We start from the raw sequence: 24,310 nt of genomic DNA on the forward strand, positions 1-24,310 counted from the left end.
ATGATAAATACTAGTAATAAAGCTGTATATGCTTATTAAGTCACAGAATCATAGAATCATAGATGATGTTGAGTTGGAAGGTACCCATCAGGATCATCAAGTCTAACTGCTAGCCCTGCACAGGACCATCCCCAAGCATCACACCATGAGAGCCTGAGATCATTGTCTAAACGCTTCTTGACCTCTGTCAGGCTTGGTGCTGTGACCACTTCCCTGGGGAGCCTGTTCCAGCACCCAACCACCCTCTGGGTTGAAGAACCTTTTTCCAATATCCAACCTAAACCTCCCTGACATGATTCCCTTGGGTTCTGTCACTGATCACCACAGAGAAGAGATCAGTGCCCTCCTCTTCCCCGCAGGAGGAAGTTGTGACTGCAATGAGGTTTCCCCTCAGCCTCCTCTTCTCCAGGCTGAACACACCAAGTGACCTCATCTGCTCCTCATACGGCTTCCCCTCAAGGCCCTTCACCATCTTCATTGCCCTTCTTTGGACACTCTGTAATAGCTTAATGTCTTTCTTATATTGCAGTACCCAAAACTCCACACACTACTCAAGGTGAGCGCAGAGCAGAGCAAGACAATCATCTCCTTTGATAGCAGAGGTTAAGACTTTTTTGATAAAAGAGGACAGATAACTGTATGGAACATTCATAGTAGATTAAAATAATGAAAATCTGAGAAAAGATTTGATGAATATTTGATACAAAGGTGTGAGTGCCTAACATTGTTGGATGATAAAAACAGAATTATGTTTATGGTGAGGAACTAACTAGGTCTTCATAAAAGAAGGAAAAAAAGAATCCTGAACATCTTTAAATTTTACAATACTCTGTCTAAGTGCTTCAAAGCTGCGTATAGCAACTAGTGGCTGACCTGTATCATTTAAGCATAATCTTGTATTAACAAACAGATTGTGTTCAGTGATTGAAAACTAAGGTAGACATTTATGAGACTGAAAAATTCTATATTCTCCCCAGTTTAGTTAATTGCACAATTTGGGTATATTAGTCCATTGGTAATGTAGTTAATTGGATATTTTCAGCTCTATACACTCAAACTGAATTAACCATGCACCAGAACAGTTGATGTGCTACTACCTGCTCATAAGGACACATGCTCTCTGACAAAAGTAAAGGATAAAGGTTTATTTGTATTAAATCCAGAAATTTCACTCTAACTGAAAAACATATCCCCTTTTCCACAGTTAGACATCCAGTCTTCTCAAGAATAAAATAATCAGGAAACTCCTGGCAGTTACAATTTTGGTAGAGATGAAAGACTTTAAATTGTTTCTTCCAGGCCATGCAGGGTTGGATTCATCAAACCTATCCGTAGCTCCATGCAAGTTCTGCAACAAGTCTGAGATAATCATCAGGATCTCTCTGCACATACCACCCACACACATATGCTCTCATGATAAAGAAAACCTAGCTGACTAGCTTAGGAAAAAGGCTACATCTTCAAACAGCATGAAATAAATTGTTGACATGTGAAATAAATTGTCTTTAATAGCATTTACAATAAATTCTATCCTTAATAGCTTTCCAATTAACTCTGTCTCTCCCTCATTTCTTGATGTAGTGATTAGAAATTGGTAACAATTAGCATGTTTCCCTTATATAAATACCATCTCTAATTCTTCAGCAGACAGAGGTACTAAAGATCACATTTTTTAACTCTGAATTCTTACCACCTACATGCTTGAACATCATTTGGCCTCAGAAGGCCTTAGTCCTAAAAGGAGTCTTTTTAACCGTCATGACATGAAATGGAGATTGTACAGACAACACAGAAAGAAAAAAAAAATCAAACTCAACAAAAACTCCATATAGATAAGAGAAATATATTCCAAAAGAAAACCTGAAGTATAAAAGTTTAAATACATATACATAGCCAGTTTCATCTTGTAAGAAATTTCAAAGTGGCTCAGCTCTGGCATTTGTCTGAGCCACCAGCCTCACTAGCAGTGGCTGTAAATGGAGGTCCACAGAAAAACAGGGTATCTGTTAATGACTCTCCTAGACTCACAGTATTTTCAGGTTAAGGGGTACTCTGAGACTGATGTGATTTGATTACAGGGTAATCCTTAATATACATCTCTTGCGATTACTTATTTGCATTCTTGAATCTACACACTCTCTGCAACCACACCATCCTTTGTCAAGGAGCACAGACCTGTATCTTACTGCATGAGAAACCACTTCTTTCTTTTGGGATTGAACATGGCTCTGACTGTTTTATGGTTCTGATGGCCATTAATTCTTGTAGCAAAAGTGATAGTACAGTCAATTACTACCCACTATTTGCATGACAGTTATGATTTTATAGACTTACATGATAACATCCTTAACTGTGATTTTTTGGTGGTAAAGAGATATACTTTATTTAATTCTTTCCTGCATGAAGCTAGCTTACCCTTATGATCATCCTTCTTACCATTCTCAGTTTTTTTTCCTGGCTCCACTATAGCCTTTTAGAGCTGATAGCACCAGGTCTGCAGCTAGCATACTGATGCTACAATAATACAAAAAATTCATTTCCTACTAATTCCTAACATTAATTTGCTTTTTAATCACTGCCATCAAGTTTTATTTTATTTTAATGTAAGAACTAACTCTAATAGGTAATGGATACATTATTTTTTGTGTTTAAATAGGTGTGTCACTTAATATTTCTCCACACAAGGCCAGAAGAAGCTTCTTGTAGTTTCTTTTTAATAAGCTACTTCATCTTTACATGGTGCTGTTTCTGGAACTGAGCAGAACTGTGTGAAGTTCTTGGCCTTTGTTTTTTCCATAGGGATAGTGAATATAAGTACATTGTGGTACCTATTACAGCCTAATGAGTCAGGTATGAGATTCTGAAAAAACACTTTGCTCAGTGTCCAGTGTTGCATCAGGAACGGCATTTTGTGACAGTTCTTGTAGGAAAAGTACTGCCACAACCAATTAATGGAAAGCTTCCATTATTTATAATTTATATTGTATCTAAATGAAAATGGGACATAAATCAGATCAGTTTGTACATGTAGACAAAGTATTATTGTAGAGAAATTATTTTGTCTTTTCAAAATCAATTTTAAAATTATCAGTGTGGTAACCCTGGTATTTTTCCCTAGTTTTAGACCTTCTCCTTTTTCCCATTAAAACATACCTCCTTTTTTAACATCATTCCTTTTATTCAGTATTTATCTTTAGAAATCATGAAACAGTATATTCTCTCATTTTGACTAAGTTATAATCCTGTGCTCAAAAGATGAAGCATCTCTGAAATAACAGTATGAGGCCAAAATACGGTGTAATTAGACTATGGAATGTTTGATTCTATTTAATAGCAAGTCATGATGATTTTGGGCTACAGACTTTCAAACATTAAAATAATGGTAGAAAATCAAATTATTTTACTAAAAAATAATGAAGCATCAGAAGCAATATTAAAATTTGGAGATTCCAAGTATTTTGGTTCCATAACAACTTATGTCCCTAAATTTATCTCATAAAAGACAGAAAGATAATTATTTAATTACAATCCACTTTTCTTCATTTAATATGCAGTGATCCTTGGTAGGAAGCCTAAAGAGGGGAAGTAGGAAAAGTGCATCAGAAGTACAGATGTAGTCACATTGGAATTCATTTAAGTATCTCCTTATATGTATATATGGAGCGTGAATACCTCTTTATCCAGTCGATTAAAGTTTCTTGGTTGTTTTTTTTTTCCACAGAGACACAAAATACAGCTTTGGTTCATACTCTGGAGTACTGAATCATGAATGACTTATGCAGCATGTCAGTCTTTCAGAATAAATGCTGATATACCACAGCATTATTTACTTCACAAATGCTAAAAAAAAAAACCCAACTATATTTTTCAAATATCTGTGTGAATTATGCCTAAATTGTAGTCCGGGTGTACAAAGCTTAGGCAAAACCCTGACCACCTCTTACAAAGAACTATAACAAAGTTTTTAAAACTAAAAATAGTAACAAAGGGTCATTTTAATGTGGAAATGGGCAGACAATCACCACTGGATTGGATTAATGTTTTAAGATGATTTTCCCCAGCAGGTGTGATGTGGTAACAAACAGTGTACACTCTCAAACCTGTTTCCCAGGGACCTAACAAAATGTAGTTTGATTTCCTGAGCTATGGGGAGTGTGTTTGCTTCTTGCTGTATGCACATACACCAGTGTATATGCTGCAGCTGAATTGTCAACTACTTTCATTGCTGTTGTGCATATTCAAGAAACTTTGTTGACAGTCCCTTCTGTGTTTGACATGCTTTATTAGCAAATCCATCCTGAGATGAGACATGCTTTGACAAGTCCCACATCTAACTGCTTCCAATAATACAGATAATAATACACCAGCGCTGCTCAGTAGTTATGAACAGGCATGTTACTGCACCTACAAGATTCCTTTGTTGTAATTGTTTAATAAATATTTCAGACATGACAGTTCTTTCATGAGCACTTCAAATATACTAAAACAAATCAAATGCCCAAATCTTAGTGCACTAGTTGTCTTTCATACAAAGAAAGGATCATGCTTCCAAGCATCTTTTGTATCTCAGTTTTTAATGGACTGAAGAATTGTTCAGATACTTGATAACCAGGTAGTGCTCAGGATGGAAAGAGGCAAGCATTTTTTATATTCTCTATGTGGTTTCTGGTGAAAGCCAGGAAAGGTTACTGTGTATTAGTGCTTCTCACAACATGTTCATTTCTATTAGGTTTGAATATGCTATTGCAATTATAGATAGCACTGCTCCATGTTTAGGAGGTTCAAAATAATAACCTGTACTTCAAATAACTTCTGAGTTAGTTCTTCTTATGTAAACACATTCTTCTACTACTATGCTTGCTTTAGCTTGACAGGTGCTCTTTTTGGTTGGATATGGAAAGTTCTATTTCGCTAAAAATGAGTGATATTTTGCCCTAATCCCTGAATTGTGACTATAAATCCATTACATTAAAACAGCAGAAGTTAACACACATTCCTTTGAACCTGTGAGAGAATAATTGGAAAAAAAAATGAAAAATAAGTAAATTAAAATTCTTAGTGCAGAGCTGAAAATTACATTATCTCTTTTAATTCAAGATTAGGAGATGTGGGATCTGGCACTCTGGTACCTACCAGGGTTTTCCATTTTCTTCTCATGCCATGGCACTTGCATAAGGGAAGCATGGGAAGGAAAAGGAGAAAAGAAGAGGGCAGGATGCAGCCCTGACTCCAGTAGAAAGCATACTTCAGACAAGATAGAGATGCAAAGTGTATACATGCCCACATGCCTTCCCTGTAAATCTCATCCTTGCAGGTGGTGAAAGTGAACATCTTTTCCATAAGTTTTCATTGTAGAATTTAAATTCCGGATCCAGAAGCAGACTAAAGTCTTTTGAGGCATATTTATTTGGAACCAGTAAAAATGCTATGGGGGCCATGTAATAAAGTTTCTGGGTTGAATGGGCACCCTTCAAAGATGCCATTGTCCATGAAAGTCACTAGAAATAAACATCGTGATTTGCCACCAGCAAGAGGAGATAAATATGCCATGAACTGTTTCATGCAAAAACAAATGCATGTGCCTATTTTTATGCACTCAGTTGCACATTATGAATATGGTAGTAACAGCATACAGAAGGGTACCCAGCACTTCCCATGCATAAATCTGGAGTTGTCTTTCATGAGCATGCAAAAAACAACTGAGCATGAAATCTGTTCTGAGTATGCACTTATGAACCTAAATTCCAGTTGGTACACTGATGATTTAAGAGGGTAAATCTAGTTAAAGCTGTGAGAGATATCAAAGTCAAATTCTGCACTTCAAGGCAATGCGAGATCATTGTTTTCCTTTTATCCTAATGCTACTATAACAAAAAAAAAAAAATTGTACATTATTTTGAAACTAACAAAGTTGTGTCTAATCTGTAATTTTGTACTGTTGCTGTTACTTAGAAAATGCAAAAGGGAAATACATAAAATCTTTTCTCCATAAATTGTCTTGTAGATAAGTCAAAGTTGAAATACTGAATTTTTTTACTACCTGAAAAATCAGGAGTCTCCTCTACAGCTGCAAAATAATCTTTTGGAAGTGTAATCTCTTTTGATGAAGAATTTTTATATAAAAGATGAAATGGAAATGGGAATTGAAATTTTTGAAATTATTTATAAATGGACAGATAAATTTAGCATCTATATTGATGCACAAGGTGTTGAATTACACTTGTTGAATTTAAAGATGTGTCTAACACTGAAGGAACTTAGTATATGATATTTTTAGTGATTAATGAGAGTCTCAGAGATGACTGAAGTTAAAAGCTGGTGCAAAATGTGGATTCTGACATTGTGTTTACAGGTACAGACTTCCTGGTAACTTCTAGACTGAGTTCAAGGCAATGTTTTTATCTGTTGTCTCTGCCTCTTTCCTGATACCTTCACACATTCCTTGGCCAGTGGTAGCACTGGAACATAAGCCATCCTTGGTAGTAGTAGAGCAATGACTGACAAGGAGTTTCCTGAAGAGAATTTTAATCTCTCAGCTTCTTCTGGGGGTCTATTGCCACACATTGTATAAACACTTGTGTATTTATGAAAAATAAGTTTTCATAATCATCATATTTCACCAAGAGTAGAAGGTCTCCCATCCCTGCCGTGTTGGAAATTAAATAGTTCGTTCTTTTTAACATCTGGCAGAAAACAGATTCACTACTTAGAGGAAAAGAAATGCTGTCATTATTGTGTGTGGACAGCTTAATATATATAACAGACCTTGAAGGGAATTAAGAGGCAATGATATCTGTAGAGAAACAGAAAGGGAGGTGTATGTAGCTTGCTTTGTCATTCTCTTACACCAGATACGTTCTTCATAATATTGATACTTACAGCAAAGCAACAAACTTAGAATGTGAGAAAGAGGTTAATACCCTTCCTGAGCCATTATTTAAAGTTCATGGCTGGCCTATTTTTAGGCTACCATGTGAGAAGATGTTCACTGAAAATAGATACAGATCATGTGTCCTTGCAGAATATAGAACATCAGGACATTTCATTTCCAAAGAACATAATTGGGACTCAGAGCAGAATCTTCTTTCCTCTCACCTCTTTGCTTATAGATTATACTTCAGTTATACAAGCACACACTCTTACATGACTTATATTAATCTCTAAATATATAACTAAAACTAATTTGCAACACAGATCTAATGGGACCCATTAATTAGTTAAACTTTAATTTTTTTCATTAAATGTACAAATACATACATTTTGTACACATGTAAATACATCTGTAGAGATATATATGTGTATATATACATGTGGAGAGCATATATATGCATATGTATATGTATACATACACACACCCTGACTTGTTGGCACATACACACAAACACGTGTGCAAGATGTATATTTGAGAAGAATATTATATAATACTTTGTTGATATCTTCACATCATAGTAAGTACATATATTGCATTAGGTACTTCAGTATGGTTTTTCTGTTACTGCTCTTGCCATATGTCTCAACACATACTTCCTATGCCACCCAGTCTATATTTATAATATATTATCTTAAAATTAACTGTAGTTGCAAGGGGTATAAGGGCTCTTCTATGATATGGTTTCAATATGTAAGATAAATTTATTCATAAATGTAGAGATGAAGACATAGTCTTAAGATCATTTGGAAATCCTTCTGAATAAATTATAGGAACATATTTCTTATGTGTTTAATTCACTGTGAGTAATGTAATTATACTTAAACACTATTAATAGTAAAATAAATTTAAAACTCTGGGCAAGCAGATAAACTGAAATTGAACTGAAAAAGATTATTTAAGTGTTGTAAAGAACCTGGAACTTCCTATGCACCTGCATCCTGTCTTATGCATGGATGCTAATGGCAGTTCCGGAATGCTCTGCTGTTATCAGGCCCCCCTTGCTTTTAGTGCATGTCTACTCCTGCACAAGCACAGCTATTTAAGGCCTCAGGGATTGCATTCAGAGAGCAAACAGAGCAACTGTATAGGCTATAGGTATCTCCCCTGATTTCTCATTTATTATTTATATAGCTGCTTCCTCTCCACGCTCCATAGAACAAAGCTTTTCAGGACGTAGAAATGCTGAGGATGTCCTGTGCATCCTTGATCTGTCAAATCTTGACCAGGGTTTGGCTTCTAGTTGTAATATGACTTTTTCTTTCATTACTCTGGTACCATGCCATTATTTAGTGTGTCTGCCTACTGGATACTTAAGGTCTCATGCATCGCTTTTATTCTAGCTGTTATGACTAATTCACATTGACTAGTCTACTCCTGCCAGTTTGCCTTCTCTTTCCTCCACATGATCTGCTACTGAGGCTGTTTTTGCTGTCACCATTTGCACTCCTCAGAATTTCTTCCACTCTTTACAACCTCCTTTGCCATTTATTCATTTCTTTCCCCTGCAGCTACCAATATTAGCCAAAGTGGTACTCTCAAGCAAATTCTGTCTTGAGGGCTGTCTGGCTGACACTCTAGTAAGTTATTCCCAGAAACTTCATCTCCATTTTTATGAACTGATGATATCTTTTCTGGAGCTAGCTCTCCAAGTCTCACCCTTACAACTGAGCATCATCCCCATGTTTCACTGTAAAACAGGGCTCTAAAATCAGCACTTTCGGTATTTTTCTACTTCTGCATGCTTGGGCTCTGGTGCAGTGGCCAGAATGTGGGTCATGAGCTCCTTACACCTGTGATGCAAGTTGCCACTCACAACACAACATCACTGAGCCTTTGCACATGATCCCACCCCAGCACCCTTGTCAGTAGTTTCCTGTAGAAAGCAAATTCAAGTGGTAATACAATTGGCTTGTCCCAGTTCCCATTGCAAAGCAGTGACGAAGGCTGATTCAGAATTAGAAAGGGATTCTGAATCCTCCTTATCTTTCTTTTTATAGCCTTCTGTTATATATAGATGTGTTCATCTATAGCTGCCATTATAAATATTCTAGCACGTACACACACTGGCATTTAGGATCCTGTCACACATTTGTCTAAGAAATCTAAATAAATGACATTGTTTACAAAAGCTCTTTTTCACCACTTTAAGAGGTGGCATATACATAGTGTAAGAATGTTTAAATTTTGTGTTAGGTAAAGTTAGGAATTTGATGTTTCTCCCATATAACATAGAGTAGGCCTTCACTGAATAATTATAAATCAAATTAGATGCAAACTGAAATGCACTTAAAAACACTAAATATAATTTAAATGTGGACATTTCAAGCTCAGCTAACTGGGATTTATCCAATATAATCACTGACTTAATTTAAGCCACTTAATAAATTTATAGAGAGAGCCTTTGAACCAATGGACTTTTAATTCATAATAAGGAGAGTAAATGTTAACCTAGCAATTAACAAGATAACAGTATTTCTCGTCCAGAGCTCTTTGAGAGCTGTAAAATAACTCAGTGAACAAATTACCACTGGCTTTTCAATGACTGTTTTCTTGGTTGTTGTTGCTACTGTGTCAGCTAAATGACACACATTGTGTGTAGATAAAGGACATTCTCTTGAGAACTTCCTTCTTGTCTCAGTTATTTTGGCCATTTGGGTTGCAGTACTCAGGGGACTAAAGAGAGGAGCAGGAGACAAAGAGGGAAAGATGGAACAGCAGAAGGAATTCTTTGCCTGTTGCAGAGCACACAATAAACTCTCCATGGAAGAATTCCCAGCTTCAGCTTCTGATCTTGATCAAAAAGTGAAAATCAGAAATAAGTCAACGCAAAAATTTAGATCCAAGCCATAGCTTTCAATTTCTTTCAAGGTATGTTTATATTTTCCTGCCAACTAGTTCCTTGTTTCAGTACTTTGTTTTAGCCCCAGTCAGTCCCATGATAGCTTCAAACATAGGGTTTTTTTTTCTCCCTGCTTTCATCCACAAGTTAATCTCTTCATGGCTTTCCCTTTCCTCAGCAAGAGAAACTGTTCAGGCTTTTCATACTGTTCTGAATTCTGACAGACAAATTTTACACAACAAAGCACACCAGTGAATATATTTTACCTGATAATTCACACAAATGTGACTTGGACTGCCTTTGTGAAACTGCACTGTCTCCTCCTCTTTTTCTTACTCTCATGCATAATTATTCTTTCTTGGTATCAGGTGAATCAAGCACTGTCCTGAGAACAGCAGCACTCTTTCCAGTACTATTCTAAAACAAAATCCCTTTTTTGCTGGCAATCAGGTGAAATCTCACTCACTTTGGTAAATATAAGAGGTACTCTTCATTCAGCAAACTTATAAGTAGCAACTGAGCTGTTTTTTGGGAAGGATGTAGCTGCCACACAGATTACATACAAGATCAGCCACAGATTCATTGGTGTTGGCAAGTTTTACCACTTGAGTTTCAGTACAAATGCACAATAATGAAAATGGTTTCCAGAACCAGCTAGAAGTGGTCACTGGAAACTCCAAAGACAGTGGAAAAGCAGTGCTACAGTAGATATTAACCTGTGAGCAAGCAGGCTAGACAAAGTTTTGTGATTGTTAGCAAAACTTTATCCTATTTCTTAATTGCTATTTTAGAAAAACATAAAGTGTGCATCATTCATTGTACAGTAAATATGATGTCTAACTCATTCCACTTATCCATGTACTGACAAAAATTCTGATATGGATACCAATAGGATATGGATACCAATAGGATTTTTTTAACTTCATGTCTCTTAGGATTCACTTTCTGCCACAGTTTGAAAATACATATGTTTACATCTGTAGTCTCATTGGTACAACGGGGAAACTTCAATTTTTAAAATACCTACTAAAAAAAGGTTTCAGTTTTAATTGCCCCCTGCCCAAGATATTATTTACGAAATACTATACAGTATTAGCGAGTATAACATTCCAATGTACACACACAAATAAGAATGAAGTTATTTGGTTACTCAAGTGCAGAAAACTGAAACAGTGATTGTTAAATACTTTTGCAAATTGCAGCTTCTTTATTCAGTTAATAAAATGGAACATTCTCTACAGCAACTGCTGTTATGATACAGCACTGATTCAATGCCACCTCCTGTAATGAACGTTGGGTGTTTTTTACTAAGAGCATTCAGGAAATTTGTTCAGCAGAACAGTTCAGAAGTAAAACCTTCAGGAGGTAGAGATTGGTCAGTTGGCCCAAACTTTAAATACTTATCTGAATTATCAGGACTTCTCGGCGTTTTGAAATTAGACTGGCCATCTCTCTGTTACAGACTGCCTTGAAACATTGCCTGTATTGCTGCTCACGTTTTAAAGCCTGTCATCTTTTTCACAGCTGGAAACTAAAGTTAAACAGCATAGAACATGTCAGAACATTGAATAAGATGAAAGCTAAATTCCTTTTTAAAATAGTTAAAGAATGGATAGACAGTTGTGTGAATGAAAGGGTGCATAGATACTGTCTTTATTCATTCTTTTACTCTTTTTTTAATCTTCTAAATATAATGGACGATCTAAAGACAAGCTTGAGATGCATAGAACTGCTCTTTCTTAAGCTCCATTAAATCAATTAACAAGCTGGGAAAAAGATGGATATCCTTCATCAGACTGACTTTATTGGAGATTTGGTTGAACCATACCGTCTCAAAAGGATTATTCTGTCTGCATTTGAATTTAATGCAATAATAATACTGAAGCATAAAAAATACATATAAGGAGTTGAATCAAAAATTCTAATCAAGAAAAGACTGACAGAAAAGTATGCAGAAGGCCAACATTTAATCAACAAAGCCAAGAAAATATAATTGCTCAAATCTATATCTCTTCTATTGCAAATGCATAAAAAAGATTGCCTTCTCTCAGGAGACAGCAATACTAGCTACCATATGCTCTCTTTAGGGTTGACTTGTCTTAATCTGAATTGAACAGAGATAGAGAGAAAAAAAACCCTTCTTTGACTCAGTCCTGTCAGTCCTGGTAGAATCCAAGCAAGGAATCTCATTCAATGCACTGTTTGACTGGAAAGCCTATTTATTCATTCTTTATTTTGGCTGCCTAAGATTCTCTCACAGCTGTCTGGCAAATTTTCTGCATTTGGATAACCTGTAGGCAGGTAAACTGGAGGTCTTGGGGACTGAAGGGTTTTGAAAATGTAAATAGACAGGCTGACCACTGGATTTCAAGGCAATTGAGATCCCGTGAACTGTCTTTGCCTCAGAGTTTTTTTCAGGTTTTGTGCTTTGTCTGTAGGTCAGATATGCAGGCCACATCAGAGCAGAGCATTCTTGGGCTTTAAAATCTATAACCAAAGGGGCTAGACAGGGAGGTTTTCTAAAACACACACATAAAATATCCAGCTATGTTAACAGAATGACAAAATATCAAGTCATGAAGAAAAAAGAATACTGTTTCTAGACACAGCTCTAGATGTAAATAATAGTGTCCAAGAGTTTCCATGTTTGTTAGTAAAATTTAAGCAGAATCTCTATATTGAAATTGATTAGTGTCATTGAAAAATGGAAAATCATGTCAATCCCACTCAGAAAAAATGTACATAGTCATTATTATTTACATGAAAGGCCTCTGAGAAAAATTTGTTTTTATGTCATAAACTCTGTATAGATGATTAAACAGAATGTGTCCAAGCAATTTGAACAATCTCAGGTGCACCAGAAATGAAGAATATTGCATCCTGTTGCCACATGTAGATTTTCTGGCATTTAACAACTTGTTAGATAATGATGTAGTCATTCCCCCAGTGGGGTACTAATCCTAGTTCTTCTGATTGCCTGCTGTAATAAAACCTTTGAGATCTTAGTACCAGTGAGATACCTCCTTTCTGCCAAACTTGACTATAATTGACCAATGAATTAAAAAATTACAGGAAATCATGAACACATACAGAATATGACTCCTCAAAACTGGGTTTAAATATATCTAATCTGTTCACACAGCCCCAAATCCCTAAAGGTAATGCTTTTTCCTATAGGTCTCTCTTAATGATGGTTCAGTAATCTTTTAACTGTGAGTTAGTTCTTATAGGAAGAAAATAGCTTTCTCAGTAAAGTGATTTCTTCCTTTCAATCATCAGGAAATTAAGACTGATTTAGTTTCTCATCCTTCGAAAGCATAGTATAAAGAAAGAACACTCGGGAAAAAAAATGGACTTTGTTGGCCTACACGTAAGGACATAATTTGTAGATGACAGTACCTTTAATTAGCTCGGTTGGATTATTGAGAAAAAGTAAAGAACTTTTCAGGCATACAGATCTTTCTTGCCTTTTTTTATAGCAACAGCATTTTCTGGTCAGTCTAAATAAAAGCACTACCTCCAGCTAAAAATCTTCTGGAGAAAAAGTCCTAAAAAATTTACAGATGCCATCAGAGAACCCCAATCACAGCTAGGACAGCCTTGAGACTACTTCTCTAACATATTGAGATGCTTCAGAGCAGTCATCAAGAAATATTAAACAAAGTGATAATATCTGATGCTTTAACATCAGGTTAAAAAAATATCCAGGAAGATCAAGATGAGTAATAAAACCAATACACTACAAAGGAGCAGGAGTCAGTGTAATTACCTAACCAGTCTCTTATTTAAAGCAGACCACTGCACCTCTGACTTAAATCTTGTGTAACGGAGAGGAACATTTGGACTAGTTCAACACTTGTTCCATGTAGGTCTGAATCATTTTTGCCCTTTAACCGCTTCAGCTATATAATGTACTCTTAGTCCTTTCCTTGGGCTTCATTTGGTATTTTCTTCCCTCATCCTTTCCTGAGGCTTCATTTGGTGTTTTCCTCAAGTAGAGGTGAGACAAAATCATTATTATTTCATTAAATTAAGATATCATATTGGGCAGCATAAACTGGTTTCACTGTCTCCAAAGAATTAAAAAAATATATGAGTGAAAAATTTTTCTCTGCACAAAGTGTCACCTCTTAATTTGTCAGTTTGTTCTTTTGTTATTTCTCTTTTAAAACACAGAACTTTTTCTCCTGGTACTTTCTGAGTTACATAAAACACTTTCATAATCTTTACTGTTTCTTTCTCCCCAAGATGGCATTTAAAGTAATACACAAGAATCTGAAATTGCAGTACTGCCTGTGATTAAGACTCAGGGAAATGTATTTTACTTGCTCTGAATGATCTCATATTTAAATAAAAGAACACTTTAAAGAAAAACAAAACACTCTAAAAATGACACATTTCTTTCTCCCTCAGTAATTTTCCACCTTCTAACATTTTAAATAAGGAAGGTTTGCACTTTAGCACAAACTTTCACAGAAAACTAATCAACAAAATGAATGCATTATTAGGATATAACTGCTGAAATTACCACAGCAGGGTGGTTTTGTAGCTATGTTGGTACCTTCATTAGGCAACTCAGGCTGAGCAGGATAATGTGTGTGTATACGTGGATATATCCAGATATAGATTTCATAATGAGAGAGAAAGGTGGGCAGAAGATTGAGCAATAAGAGGACATGAGATTCGAAGAATGAAAATTCTGTGTCCAGGGTGTGTTTTGTTGGGATTCCCAAGATGAGGTGAATTCCTCTCTGGCTGGGCTGGACTGGCTCTGTACAGAGGAGTCATGCAGGTCTGAATTCTCCCCTCTCTCTATATCATGCTCTCTCTTATGGTACTGTTAAAGACATGTTACTGATAACTTCTTTTTTTTCCAGTTTCTCTCTTGTTTACTTCATCTGCCCTACTTCTCAGCTTTCACTCTAGACACTTATTTTCCAGGTTTTGTTCTCCTGTTCTCTCACTTTTTCAAGCAATTTCCATTTCTCAATCTGTTTTTAAAGTCAAGCTTCCTGCCTTCTTTTATTTTTTTCATTTTTCCTAGGTCTCTGTGTTCCTTCTTTTTGTTTTCTTCCCATTCTCTCTTTCTTAGTACTACTCCACCTAGGTCTATTTTACTCTTTCTTTGTAATTTGACTGGAGTTGAACTTTCTACTCTCCCAGCCTTTTTTCGTGCTTCCCCACCAGCTTCTATATAATTTCCAGTCAATTTTTGCTTTCTTTAGTAATTTCCTTTCTCTGCCTCCTGGGCATGCAAGACAAGCTATTCACTTTCAGAAACAGAAAACAAGCAGCAAGCCTGCTGAAAAGTCCCTGAGCTAGGCAAGACAAGTAATAGTTATTGCCAGCATCAGCCAAGACTGCAGTAAGGAAGTCTCACAGGGAGCTGAGGATTTAGTCTGGGGCTCCTCCTGTTATGCCACCGTGCTGCTAGCAGTGGGAGAAGAGAATGACTTTCCTTTGGAAAAGAGGTGATGCCTGAAGCTTTACTAAGAAAAGTAGTGTTTAAACAGGAAGGAAAACAAGCTTTTCCTCATCCTGTAGAAAAGACAGCCAGTTGAAATCTCAGTATGATATTTATTCCCTCATACAGAGTAAACTTAGAGGGGTAGCCTGGGATTATCCCTATTGACTTAATGACACAGCAGTATTCACACCTTGTAGTGCTGTTGCTTGAGATAGTTTTTGAATTTAGGCAAACAGCAGATATCTTGCATCAAATTTAAGATGTATTTTTACAAGGAAGACTAGTTCTCGGGCTTCTGGTGAGACCTCTTTTCCAATTTATTTTTTAAGTTCCACTGGATTTATTTGTAAAGGAAGTGATAGCTCAGGAAAAGGTGGTTGTTTCTTCACTCTGTTCACTCTTCATCCATTTGCCTCATTAACTAATGGCTTCCCTTCAAAGGGGGGATTTCCAATTTTTCCCAGATGCAAGGGGACTGATTTGAAGAACCAACTATGGTTCTGTTGTTCATGCTGTGGAATTACCTTCCCCACCATGTCTGCAAGCAGGATATAACACTGTGGGGCTGGGAGAAGAAAAGATCTCTGGATAAGTATAGCCAAGCTTCATGCTCAGAGAGCTGTCTGCATGGGATATATGAGATATATCTCATGAGATATATGAGACAGCAAACGCATAGGAGATTGAAAAAACCACTTCCAGCAGGAGTGCAATGGGTCTCAGTCAAGGGAATGAGAGCACTTGTAGGTGGGATGCCTCATTTACATCAATCTCAAAGACTTGGTTTAGTGTAAGAAATGCTAGGGGTACTCCACTGACAGTAAAATCATGTTTAGTTTTACAGAGCAGTTAGGTGACTGCTGGTTTTATTTTTCTTTCATTTGCTTTATGTGCATATTATATACAGATTATACTTGCTCTTCCTGTCATGCTGGGTTTGCTACCTCAGTAGATGTTATCTGCCTAAGCCCCTCTCTAAGTGTAATAGTGATTAGTCTCAGCTCTTCAATACACTGTTAAATCTGTAATGGCAACTGATCATGTTAATTTCCTAACACAATATAAGGTTTCCAAGAATAAACTTGAAAATATTTCAGAAATTGTTCCTTTTTTTTTTTTTTTAAATTTATTTATTTATTTATTTATCTTTATTTAAAGCAAGGACACTTATAGCCTTTTGGTACTAATATTTTCATGTAGATGTGCTCATTGTTGGCCCTGTAAATATAAATGCTCTTGGCAGGAGAAACCCCTTAGGCCTTAGGAAAAGAGTAGTGCTTTCTGCATATAAGGGTCTACTATATAACCATTTCTTTGAAGAACAGAAATGTATGCCTCTGTGTTTATAAAATGAATTAAAAACTGGGAAGGAAATTTTCCTGTTGATTTCAACTAGCTAACTGTAATATACATTTATATTGCCACTGGATAAGTTCAGAACAGAAAGATATTACTGGTGTATAATTTGAAAACACAGGGCTTACATAAATCCATAACTTTAATATAGTTATTGCAACAACTAATCTTGTGTCAGGCAGAGTAATACCTATTTAATTTTTATCTTTCTGTCATATTTTCCCCTTAAATTCCAATGGGAATAATAAATAACATGTGAAAAGTCACCAGAAGAAGACAGTCTTTAACCTCAGAAATGCAAGTCAGACTGCACTGATGTTTCAGTCACTTCACTAGAAACAGATGAAATATTTTATAAAATAGGCACAGAAAGAGACACAGAAATGTCCAATGTGAGGATAAAGAAATTCTTTGTGAAGAAAGCAGAAAGTCTTTTTTTGAATGTCCATCATATTGTACATATTTACTGACTGTGATTATCATGATGTTTCCTTCCTATTTAGGAGATTGTCAACTTCAACTGTCGGAAGCTGGTTGCTACAATGCCTCTTTTTGCTAATGCAGACCCAAATTTTGTGACTGCCATGCTAAGCAAACTGCGATTTGAGGTGTTTCAGCCTGGAGATTATATTATCCGAGAAGGGGCTGTGGGTAAAAAGATGTATTTCATTCAACATGGTGTTGCTGGTGTCATCACCAAATCCAACAAGGAGCTGAAGCTGACAGATGGCTCTTACTTTGGAGGTGAGTAGAAAAAAATGAATGATAACACTGAATTGAATGCACTAGAATAAAACATGTTCAGATAACAGACAAAAAGAGACTTCAGAATAAGTCTACTAAGCATCTTTTGCCTAGACAATTCAGACTGCATTAAAAGGTATGCAAAATATTTCCGAATAAGTCATTCAGAGTCTGCTTACTGTTGTGAGGACAGATATTAAAGATGCAGGATGACCTTCCAGAATTTTGAAGTTATTTTGAATTAAGAGCACTGTTATTTAACAGACAATATTTAAATAAAAATATAATCATTAACATGGTAATTTTATAGCTTTTTAAAGGTAAAATTGACAGGATTAATCTTTGAAAAAGAGCGCTTTTTTAAATCATAAATTTAAAGGTAAAAATCATGTTAAGATTTGCAAAATTAGGCAATGGATAAAAGAGCAATTTTACATGGGATATTTTTGTAATTCACAAATATTTCAAGTTGTTATTAGTGCTTTTTCACTGAATTTTAGCACAAAGCAACATTTATTCTTCGGGTATATATTATGAGAAATTGGACTCCTTATCTGACTAGGTAGGTCTCTAACAGATGTATATTAATAAAAACAAGGCATGGGTTTTAATCCTAATTAAATTAATCTGGTAATCCTAATGAAAATAGCTTTTTTTTTTGGATGAAGGGATTTGAATATTTATATTTGGATTAAAGCAATTTCTTTTTTTATACCTAATAATTGACCGATATAAAAAAAGTTGTTCCTTGTGACTGCAGATTGTCTTTGTGTGATAGTATAGGCATCTGCTTCCATAAGCAGCAGCAAAGCTGGTTTTCAGAAGCTGATTGAACATTTGTGTTACCACTGCTGCCCATGAACTTGGTCATTTTATCAATTTTCTGTTGAATTCCATGAATCATCTCAGAAATGAGCTGAAAGCCTTTCAGAAAATGTTCAATTGAAAGCCTAATCAGTGCCATTTAGCTGGTATACAGAAGGGGGAAGCTTAGAAAAGTGAATTGGGCTAAGCATTTGAATTGTGTTATAGAGTTATTTAACTAATCCCATTTTAGAATAATACCCTAAAGCAACTCCTACTGATCTGGCCAGCAGACCTTGTCACTCCGCAGTAGCCTCTGCAAGGTGATTTGTATCACCAGTATTTGTAGAAGCACTTCGGTAAAAGAGGTCTTGTGCTTATCCCACAGGATTAAAGTGTAGATTCTGAAGACAGGAGATAAAGCAGAAAGAAAAGGTAATGCTGGGGATGAAGAAACAGAGCAACCTTGGTCTTGGTCTCCTCTATGCTTAACAGTGCCCTAGTTTATGAAAATGAGTTTGCAAGAGCCTGCGTGCTGAATTTGGCCATAATACTCCTCTGAACCAGAGAGGATCAGAGGAGATTGCACATGAAAGTATTTTACATAACTGTCAGCCTGTTGTTGCAGTGCAAACAACTATTTAGCTCATCCTGTTCATCCACTACCCTTCTTACAGGAATGAAGGCAAAAAAATAAGCTACTTGCGATATTCAAACACCACAAGAACTTCCGACGCTGCATACCGAAGCACTTTTGCTCATCTAAATTGCAGCTGTCATGAGACAGGTGTTGCAAAAATGGGTGCAAATGCATCCAAAGCCCAACGGCTGCTGGTGCAAATGGAAGGTAATAGCTACTGCTGTAGCCTGGAGAAGTGTCTAGTGAAGAATTAATACACAATCTGTTCAGTAATTTCTTTTGTCACAAGAAGAGTAATTTCTAATCCAATCACCTGGTACTGAGAGGAGACAGTTCAGTTGGATTGAAACCTGCCAAATTCCTCCCTACTACTTACTACTGGGATTATACCATTAATGATTCTGAACTATCAAGATGTTAAAGAGAAACACAAAATATGGACTGAGACAGAGAAGAAAAAAGGGGGGAGCTCTCATTGTCCACTGCTGTGTACTTAACAAAGACTGCATTTTCAGTATTGTAAATGGTAGATACTCAGAACCATGGCAAGATAACAAAAAAATGGAATAACTTAGCCATCACAACATCCTCAAAATACAATTGCTTACATTTTTGACTTGCCTACTGATTCTTATTCTCCATTCCAGAAAGACTGAATTGAAGTGTTGAATTCAAATGTTCGCCTCAAGCTTGCAACTCAATTAAGCTGCAAACACATGTGCAGTCAGGTTTTCCTACTTGTTGTTCAAAAGGGATAGGTTTAAGCACCTTCCCACACTTTTCCAGCTCCTGAAAGTTGTTCAGACACATGCTTGTCCCTTGTGTTTTCTTCCCCTTCCCATCAATCTCATGCCCACGGTGTTCCTCTGCACTGTCAGCTCCTCCATCTCTTAGTTCTTGGCACCACTCACAACCTGACTCCTACCCACAGAGTCCTCTCTCTGTTGACATCTATATCGCTCCTCACACTCTTCCCCATGGTTTTGGCCTATGTGTTAATATAGTCCAGACCATCCATTCATTCTCTACTGACCTTCTTCATTCATGTTACTAGACGTGCCTACAGAGGCAGCTAGAAGGAGAAGGTCATAATTACTTGGATATGGAATTGGTTGGACAGTCGCATCCAGAAGGTAGTGGCCAGTGGCTCAGAGTCCTGAGAGACATCAGTGACAAGCAGTGTCCCTCAGGGGTCCGTACTAGGACTAGTATTGTTTCATATCTTCATTAATGACACAGGTGAAGGGATCGAGTGCACCCTCAGCAGATTTTCAGATGATACAATGCTGAGTGGTGCCCTTGACGCACCTGAAGGACAGGATGCCATCTAGAGGGACCTGAAATCTCATGAGGTTTAACAAGACCAAGTGCAACGTGCTGCACCTGGGTCAGGGCAAACTCCGGTATTAACACAGGCTGGGAGATGAACAGATCAAGAGCAGCCCTGGAGAGAAGTACTTGGGGTTGCTGGTGGATGAGAGTCTGGACATGAACTGGCAATGTGTGCTTACAGCTGAGAAAGCCAATTGTATCCTAGGCTGCATCCAAAGCAGTGTGGCCAGCAAGTCGAGGAGGTGATTCTGCCCCTCTGTTCTGCTCTGCTCTGGTGATACTCCACCTGGAGCTCTGCATCCAGCTCTGGGGTCTCCAGCACAGGAAGGACACTGACCTTTTGGAGCAAGTCCAGAGGAGGCCACCAAGATGATCAGAGGGCTGGAGAACCTCTCCTATGAGAAAGGCTGAGAGTTTGTTCAGCCTGGAAAAGGATTATGGGTGATGTAATTGAGGTCTTCTAGTACCTGAAGGGAGCCTACAAGAAAGATGGAGAGGTACTTTTTACAGAGGCATGTAGTGACAGAACAAGGGGGAATGGCTTCAAACTGAAAGACAGTAGGTTTAGACCAGATGTTAGAGAGAACTTCACTATGAGAGTGGTGAGGCACTGGGACAGGTTGCCCAGAGAGGTTGTGGATGCCCCATCTCTGGAAGTGTTAAAGGTCAGGTTGGATGGGGCTCTAGTGAAAGATGTCCCTGACTATGACAAGAGGAGCAGAACTAGATGATCTTAAAGGTCCCTTTCAACGCAAGCCATTCTCTGATTCTGTCATTCTATGATAATTTCCATTGAGGGCAACCTTGTTTAACCTTAATATGAAAACTCTGTCAGTGGTAGAAGTTTCTCTTGTATTTGTAAAGAGAAAAGATGCATCTATGCTAAGCTGAAAGTGGAAGCAATCCCATTCCTAATAACAGAGAGCTGGGAGCCATTTTCAAAGACAGGGAAAAAAATGAAGGAAGATAAAAAAAAATCCATAGACATTTCAGAAAAATGAGATATGCCTCAATTAAAAATAAATCCAATAAAAGCTATAAAGTATTAAAATCCTGGAATTCTCCAGTGGTAACTGTGGCTTACATAATTTCACTGATGTAGAAATGACTATATAACTGTGCAATATAGTGAAAATTAGTTTCATGTATCCTTCCCTGTCTAATTCCTGTCCTTTTTATAAAAACTAATTTAACTATATCATGTGAGGACAGGGATTCTAAGGTAAGGCAGTAAAAGGTTACTGTTTTCTACAAATGCTGGTAAAAGACAAATGAAAATGGATTGACTAGAATCTTTATGAAACAATCCTTCCACTGGTCCATGCCTGTTCAAGACATAGTTTATAGCACTCTCTTTAAAACATTTTTTCTGTGGTCATTACTGAAAAGTTTGAAAGAACATAGTCAACCTCAAATCAAACTTTTTTTCTGAATATATTTATCATCTAATAATTGAGGGAATATTACTTTTTGATGTGTTGACTGCAGATCTGATGGAATGTAGGCTGGTCAGCATTTCTCACAAATTCCTTCCATTGATGGAATTTTATGTATTCCATCAAAGGGAGAGCTGGGGGGAGGGTAGGGGGAATATGGCCTAGGAAAAAGGGTAGTACCAGAAATTACTTTGAAATTCTTACTAGCACTTGGAGTAGATAGGTAGGATGATAATGTCCTTCAATCAGCAGTCTGAAAAAAATCTTTTTAGGATGAGAATTAGCATCCTACACAATGCTGGGCTAAGTAATGCTCCTGCACACAAAGTTCAAGAAGATTAGATTTATGAACATGCATGAAGGTAAAGGGACAGAATGCTCTTCCCACAGGAATACCAATGAACAAACCACAAGATCTCTGTGGTTAAAGTCTTGTACTTAACTCTCAAAAGGAGAAATCAGCGAGCACAGATGAGGAAAGAGGCAGATGGTGATCAAACCCAGGTCTATGGAGAGATCTCTCTAAAGTCATCACTGCGTGTCCTTCAAAAGTCAACAGAAAACGTACAGCAGAGGTGTAGTCAGATTAGTCTATTCCACTGGTGGTTATTCAGGCATGTTCTTTTCGAGAAGAATTACCAACCAATTGTCAAGACTAGATTTGTAGGGAAGCCTGGGTTTTTAGCTAAAAACAATGATCAGGCAAGAGAATTTAAATGTTCAGCAGCATCTCAGTCTTCAAACCTCCATATATTCCTCTCTTTTGTACTGCAACTTTTGGTTTTCCAGGCTTTTGCTCTCCCAACAGTCTCCATTCAAATACTGGTGACACTGCTTTGGTTCTTCTTAAATGTTGGCTTTCACACTAATCTCCAGTTCTCCCACTACCTGAGAGTTGTTTTTTTTACTGTAAAGTTTTTTACCTAGCTTTTTAACTGATACAATGTTATTAATATCCAAACATTTTACATATTAAAAGTTTGACAAATGTTTTCCAAATCCAAAGCAGGATGGTGGTGAAACCCTCCACGTGTTCTGGAGGGGAGCCTGACTCTCCAGGGACTCCCAAATCTCCCCAGAGCAAAGGCCCCCTCAGGTAACTCATCTCTGGAGTATACCTGACATCCAAAAGTTAGCATTTTTGAGCTGGGACAAGGAAATTTCAAATCATAAGACATTTAAAAATTGAGAAAAGGATCTGTTCAGGCATGGCACATCCCTCTTACCTATGTGCTCTTTACTTGCTTCTGGGAGCACAAGTGTTGATATTGATTTATTGTGTCAGACCTGGGAGCCATACAGATTGGTTGTTATAAGTTGTGTCTTCTTAAACAGCACCACAGCCTCAGATTTTTCATGTCTCCATTAAGCAAAAAAGGGGCTATATTGATCCTAGGTTTTGAATGCAGGATTGTTCTTCCACTGTGCAATATTTCCTGTGTCTGCTTTGGTCAGGAAACTTTACTCCGATACACATTTCAGGGAAAGAGTGTGTTCTCCAGAGAGATGAGAATGTTAGAATTATTTTTTATTTTCTCCTTTTCACAATCCAAACCTTTTCAATTCACAGATATCTGATGAGTAGCTTGTGTCCTCTCTTTTCAGCTGTAGTCATAGAATTATAGAATCATAGAATGGTTTGGGTTGGAAGGGACCTTAAAGATCATCTCGTTCCCACCCCCCTGCCAAGGGATGGGATGCCATTCACTAGATGATATTGGTAAAATTGGTAAAATGCAAAGATTTTGACATCTTTCAAGATGAAGCACAATAATATGAGTCTTTTGCTTACAGAGATTAGTTCATGATTTACTGGGGCTTTACAGAGCAGAATTATTAATGTATCTAATAAGCCTAATACTATCTAATTTACCTTATACAAATATATATTGATAGAAACTGATGTAATACCACTGATGTGAGACAATTCTGATTTTTGCTGTGGTTTGCATGCTGCAAGCATGCAGGAGTTTAATAAATTAAAGAGAAGTTTGCTTTAATAAAATAAATCCTTTCCAACAACTTCCTTCCTCTTACTCAGTTGGCTCTATGTGTGGCTCTTAGGGCTCCTTCAGTTACCACAGTAAGATCAGGCCCTGCAATTTCTCCTTCCCTTTTACTCCCCGATGCCTTGTGACCCTTCATTTCTGTGCATACCCCTCACCCCAGACCTAGTCTGCTGGTGTTCCAATATACTCTGCTACAAATGGCAGTCTCCTGCTTGGAGAACAAAACTCCCCTGAGATTGTTTAGCCCTGCAAACATAAAAGTTATAGCTGTCCCAAACTAGTGCAGAAGACTTTGATGAGTGGGCGTGGTTTCAGGTGGGCTTGTTCCCCTCCAGCTGCCAGCCCTGTGGAGTCAGATGAAACACTGTGGGCATGCAGTCCTGACTCAGCTAAGTACGTGCTGAGCTGCCTTCATGCTGAACTGGTGTGATGGAGTGGGCCTGACATGCCTACAGAGGCAAAAAGAAAGGAATAAATCCAGCACTACCCAACCAGTAAGGCTCAGCACAGCTTACCCAAAGGAGGGTTTCTGGGAACACGTTCAGGACTCTGCTGTTACTTCATTTACTTTCTTGCTGGTGAACTCAGAGGACTGAGCGTTCACTGTGGTTCCATCCTGCTCTTGCTGCTGTCACTGGCACAATTCCTCTCAACCTCCAGGGACACAAGATAAGACTTGTCTCCTTGCTATCTTTTCCATTCTCCATCTGTTTTCACACCTGTGTTTACACAGGCTTTCCTTCATTCAGTAG

General features: G+C 37.3%; 1 protein-coding gene across 1 annotated transcript in view; it reads left to right on the plus strand.

Moving 5' to 3' along the window:
* The window catches only part of HCN1 (hyperpolarization activated cyclic nucleotide gated potassium channel 1), a 202,429-nt gene that overhangs the window by 161,573 nt on the left and 16,546 nt on the right, over positions 1–24,310 (plus strand). The window contains exon 6 of the mRNA XM_051804740.1: positions 17,097–17,337. Coding sequence (XP_051660700.1) covers positions 17,097–17,337 — 241 coding nt within the window. The remainder of the gene's footprint in view (positions 1–17,096; positions 17,338–24,310) is intronic.

The sequence above is a fragment of the Manacus candei genome, unplaced genomic scaffold (assembly GCF_025592945.1).
Source record: "Manacus candei isolate 608988 ecotype Guabito, Panama unplaced genomic scaffold, ASM2559294v1 h1tg000061l, whole genome shotgun sequence".
In the NCBI taxonomy this organism is placed as follows: domain Eukaryota; kingdom Metazoa; phylum Chordata; class Aves; order Passeriformes; family Pipridae; genus Manacus; species Manacus candei.